Source organism: Carcharodon carcharias, chromosome 18 (genome assembly GCF_017639515.1).
Source record: "Carcharodon carcharias isolate sCarCar2 chromosome 18, sCarCar2.pri, whole genome shotgun sequence".
In the NCBI taxonomy this organism is placed as follows: domain Eukaryota; kingdom Metazoa; phylum Chordata; class Chondrichthyes; order Lamniformes; family Lamnidae; genus Carcharodon; species Carcharodon carcharias.
Window position 1 is genome coordinate 59,863,495 of NC_054484.1, and position 12,800 is coordinate 59,876,294.

The 12,800-nt window shown below is 41.7% G+C and overlaps 1 protein-coding gene across 1 annotated transcript; it reads left to right on the plus strand.

Annotated features, from left to right (window-relative positions):
• Positions 1 to 10,437: 10,437 nt before the first annotated feature.
• Positions 10,438 to 10,872, plus strand: LOC121290879 (40S ribosomal protein S23-like). The gene has a single exon (XM_041211904.1). It carries the CDS (start codon positions 10,438 to 10,440, stop codon positions 10,870 to 10,872), a length of 435 nt encoding a protein of 144 aa, XP_041067838.1.
• Positions 10,873 to 12,800: the final 1,928 nt, after the last annotated feature.

Sequence of the window (12,800 nt, forward strand, 5' to 3'; positions counted from 1 at the left end):
GCTATGTTCCTTAACTTCATGTATGATAAGCACCAAATAAAGGCAGGAGGCAGGAGATTTATTTCAATATTAATATGCGAGTGTAAGTCTCATCCATATCATTTCTCAATGTTCTGGTATATAGGGCTTTCATTTATAATTATTCTCATGTGAACTGAGCATCCAGGGTTGCTAGGCAGTTCTATGTATACAGAGGTTTATTTTAAGGGCTCAATGATGTTAATATGAGGATTTATTTCAGCCATTTCTGGACATTTTCAGTCATTAAACGTGAAGTGGATGATGAATGGCTCAATCAGTTGCTTGCATTCCTGCACTTTGGGTTTGCTTTCCTTTCATTTATTCTGTAATTTCTTAGTCTGCATTCCCATCAGTCCAGAAAAAGGCTGATAATTAGATGAGATGCCTAATGAGCCTTTCCAAAGGCCTTCAGGATTTTTGTCTGCTTATTTTGACACACCTCTTTAATTGTTCCCATCCCTTAAAAGTTCAGTTACATAAATATTTCTGGTCCCATTATTAGGTTGTTTTGTACATTAATTCAAACCTACAACACGAATTATACATGATTCTGGTAATGAATTGACTTCATAATATTGGACACAAATGGTGCAGTTATATTTGTGTACATCAGTGCAAAATTTCTGAGTATTGCAACCATATCAGAAAATCTAGACTACTGTTTGGAGCTGTACATAAGAAAGGAAAAAAAATCAAGGTGGGGGAGGTTGTATCTCTGTACAATATTTTAAAATGGGTAACAGTCTGCAGCCTGTTTTACATCTCACCCAATTTTTATTTCCATTCAAGTCAATGGAATTTACTTGAACCTTTTGGTCAAAAACAAATTGTCTGCATGAACACAAATTATTCCTTTGAACATTATAAACCTCCATTTACACAGCCCTAAGACCCTGGCCTGGATTTTCAATTCTGGGTCCAGAACCCGGTTGCCAATTCAGATCTGGATCCTGAGCCTTTTCGGTATGTTCCAGATATGCCCACTTGGATTATTAAAAGGGCACACCAACTAATGGCAGAGTGCGGGCTTGTCATTCAATTAAGAACTAATGGTGGGCAGAGTCTGGAGGCTGGAGTGCCTATGCAGGCCCTCCAGCACTGACACATTGGTATTCCAACTGGCTGAAATGGGAGCTGCAGATTTGTAACAGGGAGAGATAGAGCACCTCAACAAGGACATACCATCTGAAGGAGAGGTCAGTCTCTTATGAATTTAACTGTCTTGCTGTGATCATGGAAGGACAACCCCACCACAGAATGGCCAGTGGCAGGAGCTATTACCCTGTAGTTGTATGAGTTGGGGGGTGTGGTGCAGTGGGTCCCTTGTGTGACCCAGTTCCCAACAACCCTCCCCCTCACTTCCCACCCTAGTCCACAACGTTAGCTTGGATGTGGTCCAGCTCGATGTAGGCCACCAACATTGCCATCTGAAAATTTCCATCTGGCATGGGAACTATGCCTTAATAAGCCCTGTGATTGATATTAGTTGGCCTGAATTGGTTGCCCACCAGGAAGTGATGGGCAGCTGATCCAACTCCAAGTCACACTCATTGAAAATGGCTCAGGATCAGGATGGTGGTAGGGAATTAGTGATGAGAAATTGTGCGCCTGCCTGCCTCTGATCTTGGCCCCAACCCATTTGAAATTCCAGCCCCATGTATCTCTAAAGTCTAGACTTCCATCTCTTTAAGATTCTCTCAGTAAGTAGGATTTACAAACTGGGAATTAATTGTATGGATCACCACTTCACCCTTTCCAAAGCCTTGATATCACCCACCTTTTGAGGACATCAAACCAGGACACAGTGTTTGAAAAGAGGCTGGACCAATCTCTTGACAAGGACAAAATGGCATGCTTGATCTCATAATGCATTGTCCTATAATATACCCTAGCACCATGTTTGCTCCAACTATTCCTTCATGCCATTGATCATGAGCCTTTCAAGATCTATACACCTGAACAGCCAAATCTCTTTATTTCTCCACTAACATTTCCATGAAATGTGTACACATGTTCAGCATTCTACTATCCCGATGCATAACACTGGACTTCTTTACTTTAAACATAATTTGTCAGTCATGAGCCCAATTCCCCAGGGCATCTACATCTGTCTGTAGAAGTTGAGTGACATTCACAGTCCGGACTCTTAGGGCTGAATTATCCCCCCATCGGGGCAAAGTTAAATGGCAGGCGCACACAAGCGCACTTCCGATTGGAGCGCCATTTTACATGGGCAAGCCAATTAAGGCCCACCCAGCGTGATGTCTGCATAGAAGTGCTATGCACTTCCTGTGCGGGCGGGGGTGGAGTCCCAAAATCGAGAGTACGCTCTTTCGCGCATGCGCACAAACAGCACGCTTATCTCCCTGAAGCTAAGTGCAGCCTCAAGAAGATCAGCTGTAAATGTAAAAAACCTAAAAATAGAAAAATAAAATTTCCTTAACATGTCCCCTCATGTGACAATGACACGTGAGTTGGGACATGTCCATAATTTTCACAAAAACTTTATTAAAATTTTTTAAAACCTACATGAAACTTCATCCCGCCCATGGATGAGGTTTTGTGCTTTTTCTAATTCATGCCGGGGCTCCTGGCCTGCCCACCAACATTTAGGTTGGATGGGCAGGTCCTTTAATTACTTAATTGCCTCTGTCAATGGCTCAATTGATTTCGCTGCGCTCCCGCCTTCCTGAAAATTTTAATGGGGTGCAGTGGCGTCGGGTGTTCCCCCCAACATCACCGCACATCATCTTACATGTCGGCGAGTCAGCCCCGCCCCCTCTCACCGACACATAAAATCCTGTCCTTACACTTATCTTAATACCATTTGAAAACTTGCAGATTACTCCCCTCAATATTTACATCTAATTTTATCAAAACTTGACTGATAATGCTCCTGTGAAGTGTCATGGGTATGTTAAATTAAATTGCTATTGTTGTGGATTATTAATTAAAATAGTGTACCAAATTGCAACAGCAATCCCTGTGGAACACCACTGCTGGCTAACCTCAAAGCAGATCTAAATCCACCTACAGTCATTTTCTGCTTACTAGCTCTCAGCCAATTCTCAATCTAGCACTGTAGACTGCCTCTAATACCTAAGGCTTTGATCTCGTATAGAAATCTCTGATGGCATACTTTATCAAAAGTCTTTTGGAAGTCCAGGTGGACAACTTCTACTGGTTTTCCATCATCCACTATCTTGATGACTTCATATTGGACTTGAAACGTTAACTCTGTTTCTCTCTCCACAGATGCTGCCAGACTTGCTGAGTTCTTTCAGAATTTTCTGTTTTTATTTCAGATACCCAGCATCCGCAGTATTTTGCTTTTAATCAGCATAGAATGTTTCGAAACTCTTCAAAGTTCTCAACCTCCTCTGTTCTGGCTATATTGTACCAGTTGACTGGGGAGGAGCTGCACCAGTTTCATACTGGTCTAATGTCCTCAGTGTACAGTACTGTCATAAAAGCAGGAAATTACCGAGCACATCATCACCAGCTGAGTGCAACTCATTTAGGCCCATTTCGGAGCTTAAGTGAATGAATCCTCAAAGTTCTCAAAAAAGATTCAATAAATTTGCATTTATCCTTGTAACAGCGCATAAACAGCCTAATGTGCTAAATGTAATATCAGGAGTTGACTTACCCATATTGGTTCAGCCATAGTCTCTAATACTGTGTTTTATGTGCCATTAATAACTAAGTTGTGCCGTAGAATGGATTTAGAAGAAATTCATAGGATTAAACAAGAATGAGTTACTTTAGTTATTGAGAAACTAAAGAAACTGAACAGAGCAGATTTAGAGAAAACCTATTTTTATTAAATGGAACAACATGAAAAACAGCAGCTGAAGTAGAAACCAGAATACTATACCGTTTCAGGAAAGCAAATAAATATTAAAAAAAATAAATAGGAATGGTGAAAGGATGAGGAATGTAACATAATTGGATTGTTCTTTTATGGAATGTTGGTCCAAATTGTCTCCTTCTTAGCTGTAAGATCCTCTGAATTTATGAGGTGGATTCTAATTATGGGCAGATTTCAGGTAATCAGTGGGAGGAATATTCTTACTGCCCAATCCCTGGACAAGGAAGGTATGGGTCATATAAGGACTGTTTTTTATGCCACCCTGGCACCAATAGCAAGAACGTGCTGATGGCTATTGATATCTAAAATGGCGAAAGCACCTCATTGGGCCCTGATTAGCATATTCAAATGAGGTAGCCACTGGAAATGGGCAGGCATCTAGGCTGCCCAAGCAGAGGTCCTCAAAAAATGGCAGCAGGTGGAATCATGGCAGTACGTGTAGCACAGTGATTTTTGGGCTGTTACCACACAGTATACATCCACTGGTGTGACTTAAAATTAATGCCTATAGTTTAATTTGCTACAGAGTAATATAATATAAGTATATATAATACCTACCATTCCAGATTGTGGTATCAGATTATCCTGCAGTTTCAATTTGTATTAATGTGTCTGGGTGGAGAGGTTAGTAAATCAAATTTGCCTATTCCTATATAATTGAGTTGCCTTCCTCTTAGGAATATGAGCATGGTAATCTGAAGCCAAACCCGCAGCTGTTCCACAGAAATTATCAGCTTCATAACATTTTTAATAGTTGTAAAGCCATATTTTAAAGATAGATACTTCTTTTGAATATTATTTTCATTGGGAAGGAAATTGAATCAAGATGGAGAATGTTGTTGCTGTAAGGCACAGTATTCATAAAACCTAACAATAGTTTGTGATGACATTCAATACTTAAGCCCGAAGATGGATTCCAACTGAATAATCTTCCAAAAGTAACTAGATTTGTGCCAAATCAGGAAGCAGTGCAATGAAGTAAATTCTGCATTGTGCACTGTACTGTGCAGTTTAACTCACTTATTTTGTGGGGACTATGTGGACATCTATGGATCACTTACAATTAAACTCCCTTTAATTTGATTACCTATTGAATTCTTCTGGACGTTCTCTGAAATTGATCCCAAATCAATAAAAAAAGCTGATACTTTGACGAAACTTAATCTTTATTTATGGAAGTCACTGTGCTGATATAAAGTGTAAAATCTATAAATTTCTTTGGAAATCTAATCCAATTCAATTATACTGAGTTGAGCTGCTCAAATGATTTGAACATTCTGTCTTGGCCAAATTAATTAGCTCTGGTAATCCATGTCTGAAACTGTCTTTTGCATTGTAGTGTTAGGAACTCTGTATTAAAAGAGTGGGGGGCATCAGAAACCCTCCTATTCTACCAACATTATTTTATAAGTAGCATTTGTGAAAGTGATATCTGGCAGTGAGAGGTGTTAGCAAAGCTAAAAGTTACAGCTGCTGAGATACACAAAAAACATTTGAATTGTCAGGGCTCGTGATTGCACAACAGAAACAAAACCCTGCAGCACAGGGTTTGTGAATATATCAAAGTGTCTTTGTGAAATATTCCGAGCTTCAGGGTATCAGATTGGGAGGATGGGGGGGTGGGGTGTGTTGGGGGGTTGGTGGGGGGGGTGGAGGGTTTGCTACCCCAAAGATGCGCTTGGGAACTCCAACTCCTGAAAGTTCACAGTTAAGTTTTGTATGGCAATTGTTGCCTGGAAGAGCAAAGTTCCCCTGGTCAATTGCCCTGCATGGGGGACCATCCGAAAACGTGATTTAAATCGCAAACTTCGGATGTTTCTAACTGGATTACATAGATAGTTGCCCAGAAAAAATTAGAAGAATTAAAACCTCTTCTAACTTTGGGTAACTAGTGCACAGCTCTACACTGACACACCGCACGAGACACCCCCCATACCCCTGACCCCCAAAGGCAATCCCCCACCCCCTCCAACTCCCCAGGGTCTCCCCCCCACCGACCTTCCAGCTAGCCTCTCCATGAGACCTCCCCCCACCTCCAAGAGAATTCACGGCCCAATGGGAACTCCCCAATCCACGGGATTCTCCCCCACACCCACAGGGATTCTCCCCCAACACCTGCCATTCTCGACTCCCACCCCCTCGTTCTCCCCCCCACCCCCAACACACCCACACACCCCCTCCCCGTCAGGCTCAACTCTCACCCCCACCCTCCTCAAGGCCCGACCCAATCTGATACCCCCTCCCAACTAATGAGGCCCGACCTGACCCCCCCCTTACCCAGAGGTCTGCCCCAACACCCCATCCCCCCGAGGCCCGACCCGACAACCCCCACCACGAGGCCCGACCCAAATCCCCCACCCCCCAAGGCCCAATCTTACTCCTGACCCCCCCCCAAGATACAACTCAACCCAATCCCCCCGAGACACAATCCAACCCAACCCCCCTCCACCCATCAAATCTTACTCACTTACTTTATACACTTACCTTCTCCCTGGCCTGTGTCATGACACACTGGGGATAGTGCACTGTAATATCAAGCCCACTGTTCCCTGAGCTGAGGAAACATTCAAACAAACCACCAGACTGCCCCAATTCTACCTGTTTAATTTAGGTTAACAGTATACAAGCATCAGGTTTGTAATCTTAGTAAGTTAATAACCATTTGTTGAACAAACTGTCATTAACGAGTGGCAAAAGCTAGAAATATGAACTGCTAATTTCTATCTCTATAACCTAAACTCTACCCCATCTTAAATCTCTATACACACACATACAAAACAAATAAGACACACAAAAACATGAATTTGAAGAGTGGGATAAAACAGTTCAATAGCTCCAATTCCGAAGTACAGGATTTGGTAGGTTGATTTTGATTGATACCTTCCAAATTCCTTTCAGTTCTCTTTGATGACACGAGGTAGTCTTCCAGCACTTCCAGTATTCAGTTCACGGGTTGACCACTTGCCTTTCAATGCCTCTAACCGTGATTTTCCCCTTTGCCTCTTGATGGGGGTTTTCAGAGAGAGGGAGGTTATCGAGATATGAGGAGTAAAAGCCAGCTAGCTATTATTATGGAATTATTGGAATCTTCCACACACAGGTGAAAGATGTTTTAGGGCTTGTTCCTTTCAGGCCAGGAGCTATTCTGCTGCACTGCCCTCACATAAAATCTGGTCACCTAATCAGGAACCAATCAAAAAATTGTTGCCAAGCAGCTCCCTTGGTCCAGGACTCCTTTCCAGCACCATCCTGTCTTTCATGGCACACTGTTCCAGAACTGCAACATTGTATATATCTCTTATCCTGTTCCAGTGGACATGTCTTTCAAATTGCAGCCATTGTAATTTAATGCACAGTCCAACAGAAAATAAAAAGATACATTCTTTACAACAGTCCAACAGAAATAAAAATACATGTTCTTTACACGTGTCAAGGACCTTTAAACTTGGCTGGACCTTTAACTTATCTGGATTACGGCAACTAGTGCCATTAAAAAAGGGGAGCATGGCCTCTTTACATTCAACACAGCAGCCCTGAATGCTCAGCCCAGAGCTACACTGCCCAGATCTCGCATAGCTAGGAGTCAGGAGATCAGGTGAGACAGGATGGAAAAACAATTCAGATAAAAAACTAGGAGCAGAATGGCAATCCCACTCTGATTGCCACTCTGAGGAAGTTCAGGCCCAAGAGCTGTGCAACACTATTTTGTGCAGAAGGACTAAATATCAGAACTATGGCTTTTCACAGCCTGACAAGTGCAGTATAGTATTGCTCAAAATATACTTCCACAATTTAGTAGATATGCATGTAGGTTGTGAAGTTCAAAGCTTTCACCTACCTATTGTTACAGCATAATACAAAGACAAATACAACTTTCAGTTTTCACATTTTGCTTTTCAATTCTGGGTTTCAGAAATTATAGAGACCTTTGTTGAATTTAATGGCCATGTCAATGACCCCGTCCACCAGCCAGAGAGCCACTATCAAGCCTGCTGTGGCTATGTCCAGGAGCCCTCATGAATTTAAATGAAAATCAGGCATGTACATCTCTGCTGCCAAGGTTCCTGGGGACTTCAGTATAAAAATCCCACCTCCAAGAGCTGCTGGCCAATCAGAGACTGGCAGCTGTTCAGACCCAAATGTGCTACCAGGAGTGGTGGCCACTGTTGGTACTGCATGAGGTCAGAATGAAGAACAGAGATGGAGGTCTCAGAGGAGATGTCGGTGGGTGGCCTCACTAGGACCAGTGAAGCAGGCCCTGGTGACAGGGGAGTGTCACTACAAGGGCAGGGTAGAGGTCTTACTGAGGGGGCAGACCTTGCCACCTGTGAGGCCCTCCTTTGGGCACAGAGCACCCAATCATTAAGGTTCCCACTCCAGCCCACAGTCTGCCAGTTGCCAGAAGGGAGATGGCAACCTAAACAGCATCAAGAACACACTCGAGTGTAAGACTAATAAATCAATTTCCCATTCATCAACTGTTCCACACTACTTACCTTCCTTCTGTCACTGATCACCATATCATCCTCAATGCACACTCCCAGGTCATGCGTATTGTTGAAAGTACGCACAGGCAAACTCTGATAATGCTGTTGTTGGTTTTGGATGCTCTAATCTGTGATGAGCATGTCCAGAAAGATGTTTCAATTCACTCTCTCCTTTTTCCATCACCAAAATTAGAAAAAAAAGTGCAAAACTGTGAACACAAGCCCAAATCCTTCCAATTCCTACCAAATTCCAATTCCTATCAAATTCCAATTCCTACCAAATCTATACATGAAATTTATATTATATTCCATAGAAATGTAAAAATTACTTCCACATATTCAATTAGTGCTTGTCTTCCACATGCTTTAGCCTGTCTGGCACAAGTCCAATTGATTGCAGTGAGGCTGGGGAAAGGCTGCTGACTTTTAGTTGAGGAGATGGCACACTTGGAGGACAAGCTTGAACAGAGCTGGTAATCGCATTTATGGAAAACATGGGAGATAAGAATGGGATGTTCTTGATTGTTTAATAAACTGAAGAAGTTTTACTTCATACAGCTTTGTACAATTTGTGTCAACATCCTCAAATTTGTATTTCTGTTTTCTGGGTGAGGTTGTCAGTGAGATTATTTGCTTTGAGTTATCATCTAATTCCTTCTTGAGTACCTTTGGGCTAGACACCACGTTTGGCAAAGGAGGAGGATAGACAATGTTCATCGGATCTGCACTAATGCCATCCCGAAACTAACGATCAGCAATGCACCAAAATGAACCAAGATAACTCTGTCTGATTTTGTCTCGATTTTGTGAGGCAAAACCTGACTTCCACATTACAATGTAGTTAAAAAAGATGTTTTATTATGCAAAGACCTGAACGTACAGACCAATGCTTTGTCATTCTGCCCCACAGTATGTTGGTACAGCAATGTAAAAGATTCAGCCAATTACAGGACTCTAGCTATAGTTGTTAAATTAAAGCTGATGTTGAATCATCATACAAAAATACAGCATTTGTGTTGCATATTCTAATACACTTTTGTAAAGTTTGTTACATTTAGATAACATTTTCATACGTTAAGTAATCTGAGCAAAAATGCATTTGGTTTAGAAATAAATTTTGTTTTCCTACCAAATTATTCCAGAGAATTAATGCAACAGGGAGAAAAGACAACAGGGTGGTGCCTCGAGAATCTCTAAAATCAGCTTATCAAAACAAATGAGCAAAGAAAAAACTGATTTTCAAATATAAATTAACTTTAGAAGATAGATGTTTTAGTTGCCAACTTTTATCTTCTTAATTTGCATGCGCCTGAATGAGTAAAATTATTTCAAAATAAAAGTAGATTTTATGTATTGTGTGTTGCATTAAGCAGTCTGTTGTGCCCTTCAAATTGGTAGGGCATTGAGCAACAGAGATGATGCTATAAAATTATCAAAGCAAGGCTTGAGTGAGTTATTAGTGTTATTGTAACACAATTATACATTTGTCTTTATTAGATTTCTGATTTAGAACATGTATCACTAGTTGCAGCAGTTGAAATGTTAAAAACCAAAGTTCACGTGGCAATGGTCAGGTCATAAACAACAGCTAAACCAAGTTAAGTTGGCTGACTAGATCATGAAGCTTAAATTGATTCCACAGGCAAAAATTTCCCTTTGGGCGTGGAAAATACAAGTAGGGACCATTTGCCGTTCCTGATCCCACCCTGTAAGGGGGGTGGGAGGGGGTGGGGAAAACAGCCTTGAGTTTCATGCAGGGCAGACCCTTAATTTGCATGGAGACAGGTCTGGCGGTCAATTAGTGGCTATGGGAGTTGGAACAGACATGTGACTGCTCAAGTGCAGGCCTGATTTAAATATAATGGCTGCCATTTCACTGCTGTACCATCCATTTGCAGTATTACACATTCAGAGAAACTTGAAATGCTTAAGGAGAGCCACAGCTAGAACCCAAGGGTGAGCAGCTCACTGATGCGGACTGGACAACATCAAAATCAGTACATGCCTTTTATGAGTTTTCAATGAGCTTTTTAACAATGAGAGGCCAAGTCTGTTACCATGGCTAAATGTCGTGGTCTTTGTACAGCCAGGAAGTTGAGTAACCTTCGGTATGATCAGAAATGGCATGATAAGCAATACAAGAAGGCCCACTTGGGGACAGCCCTGAAGGCCAACCCAGTTAGTGGTGTCTCCTCCCATGCCAAAGGAATAGTCTTGCATAAAGTTGGTGTTGAGGCTAATCAGCCCAAGTCTGCTATCAGAAAATGTGTTCGAGTCCAGCTTATTAAGAATGGCAAGAAAATCATGGCTTTTGTTCCAAATGACGGTTGCTTGAATTTCATTGAGGAAAATGATGAAGTTCTAGTCGCTGGTTTTGGTCATAAGGGTCATGCTGTTGGTGATATTCCTGGTGTCCATTTCAAGGTGATGAAAGTAACCAATGCATCTCTGTTGGCCCTGTACAAAGGCAAGAAGGAGAGACCAAGATCTTAAACTTATCATTATATTAACAAAGATAGAAAATAAAGCATTTTAAAGCAGATGTTTGACAAAGCTAAAAGAAAAACCAATGTTAAGTAGCCTTCTTAATGGATCAGGCAGGATCTCAGGGCTGCCTTCTCCCCTCCCTGGCCAAACTCCCTGGTGATTTTTAAAAATTATTCATTCATACGATGTGGGCATCACTAACTAGGCCAGCATTTATTGCCGATCCCTAGTTGCTTTTGTTCAGAGGGCATTTAAGAGTCAACCACATTACTGTGGGCCTGGAGTCACATGTAGGCCAGACCACATTGTCTTCCCTAAAAGACATTAGCAAACCAGATGGGTTTTTATAACAATCAGCAGTGGTTTCATGGTTGTCATCAGACTTTTAATTCCAGATCTTTTTATTGAATTCAAATTCCATCTGCCATGGCAGGATTTGAACCCAGGTCCCCAGAACCTCTGAATTATTAGCCCAGCAACGATATCACTATGCTATCAACTCCCCTAAAGGTAATGTCATCGGGAAATCAGCATGCCTGCTGGCATCAGCGTTTTTGTCCTTGTTCGCCAACGTTCCCAGCCTAATTGAAATCTAGAAATCTGGATAAATGATTTAGGCCAGCCTGGAAGTTGGTTTTTGATTGACAGCTATGTTTGGGATAAAGACTGAGTCAGGCCTGCAGACCTGAGGGGCATAACCAATAGTTTTTTTTACAATTCCTTTTGATGGATAACACTAGCCAATTGTTCGAGGCTCGCTCTTACATTGTGCTACCTGAGTTTTGACTGGTAATCTATAGACAGTTTACAATGAACAAACTGGCTTGGATGGTTTTGACTCCAAGAACATGTTTCAACATGTGACCAACTGTTTTCATCAGCTAGTTTTGATGAAGAACAGCTCAAGGAAACCATCCTTAATGCTTTTGATATATGTACGAAGTAAACAGAAATTTTATAAGGAGTGTAACATTCCCTATTTTATTCCCAACACTATTCATTTACCTATTCATTGTTAAACAAATTGCCTGTTAGTTCATAGCCTAATTCTTAATCTGATATTTAGTCATTGTGGCTTTCTCCTTATTGTTTAAGTATGTCCAATCTATAAGTTATTTCATTGTCTTCTATGGGTCCTCTCATAACTGAAGAGTCCAGTGCGGGATTGGCATGGACGTGCACAGAATTGGGATTTCACAATGTCTTTGTTGGTGTTAGGGGGGACTTCTGCAGCTGCGTCTGCTCTGGCCCTCCTTTGGGCATGTTGGATGCTGCGAGTCTGGTGTAGATGGTCCTCGAAGCATTCTGAACCAAGTTTCCATGCTGCCTTTTTTGGGGACAATCAGCTGCAGTGTTTTTCCAAGAGAGGTGGTCTGGAATGCAGAAGTTTGTGCGCTCTACTTAAGGGTGTCCTTATGTTGTTTGCGCAGATGTCCTTGATGTTGTTTTCCCTGAGATTGTTCCCCATAGAAGATCTGCTTAGGGATTCTGTAGTTAGCCATGTAGGAGGCGTGGCCTGCCCGTGTAAGTTTAATTCTCTGGAGGGTGGCGTCCATGTTATTGAGTCCAGCACAATGAAGGACTTTGTTGTTTGTGATTATGTCCTGCCATCAAATTCTCAAGATGGATCTCAGGTGTCTTTCATGGAAACATTCCAAAGCTTTGATGTGGCATTTATAGCATACGCAGGATTCTGTGCCATACCCAGGGTGATAAGGACAATGGCCTGGCAGAGTTTTATTTTAGTCTTCTGTTTAATGTCTGTTGCATTTCTATCTTATCTTTCAACAAACTTATAAATCGCGCACACAGGACTAGTAAATTAGACATAGATTTTGTTTATTTGAAGATACAATACAGGATGGCTCAGCAGACAGATTTACTTTACAGCTTCAGCAACTATTGCTCACAAGACAGCACAGCTGCAACTCCTA

Bases quoted from the DNA above. Each gene is read 5' to 3' on its own strand.
- LOC121290879 (XM_041211904.1), top strand. From the start codon at position 10,438: ATGGCTAAATGTCGTGGTCTTTGTACAGCCAGGAAGTTGAGTAACCTT.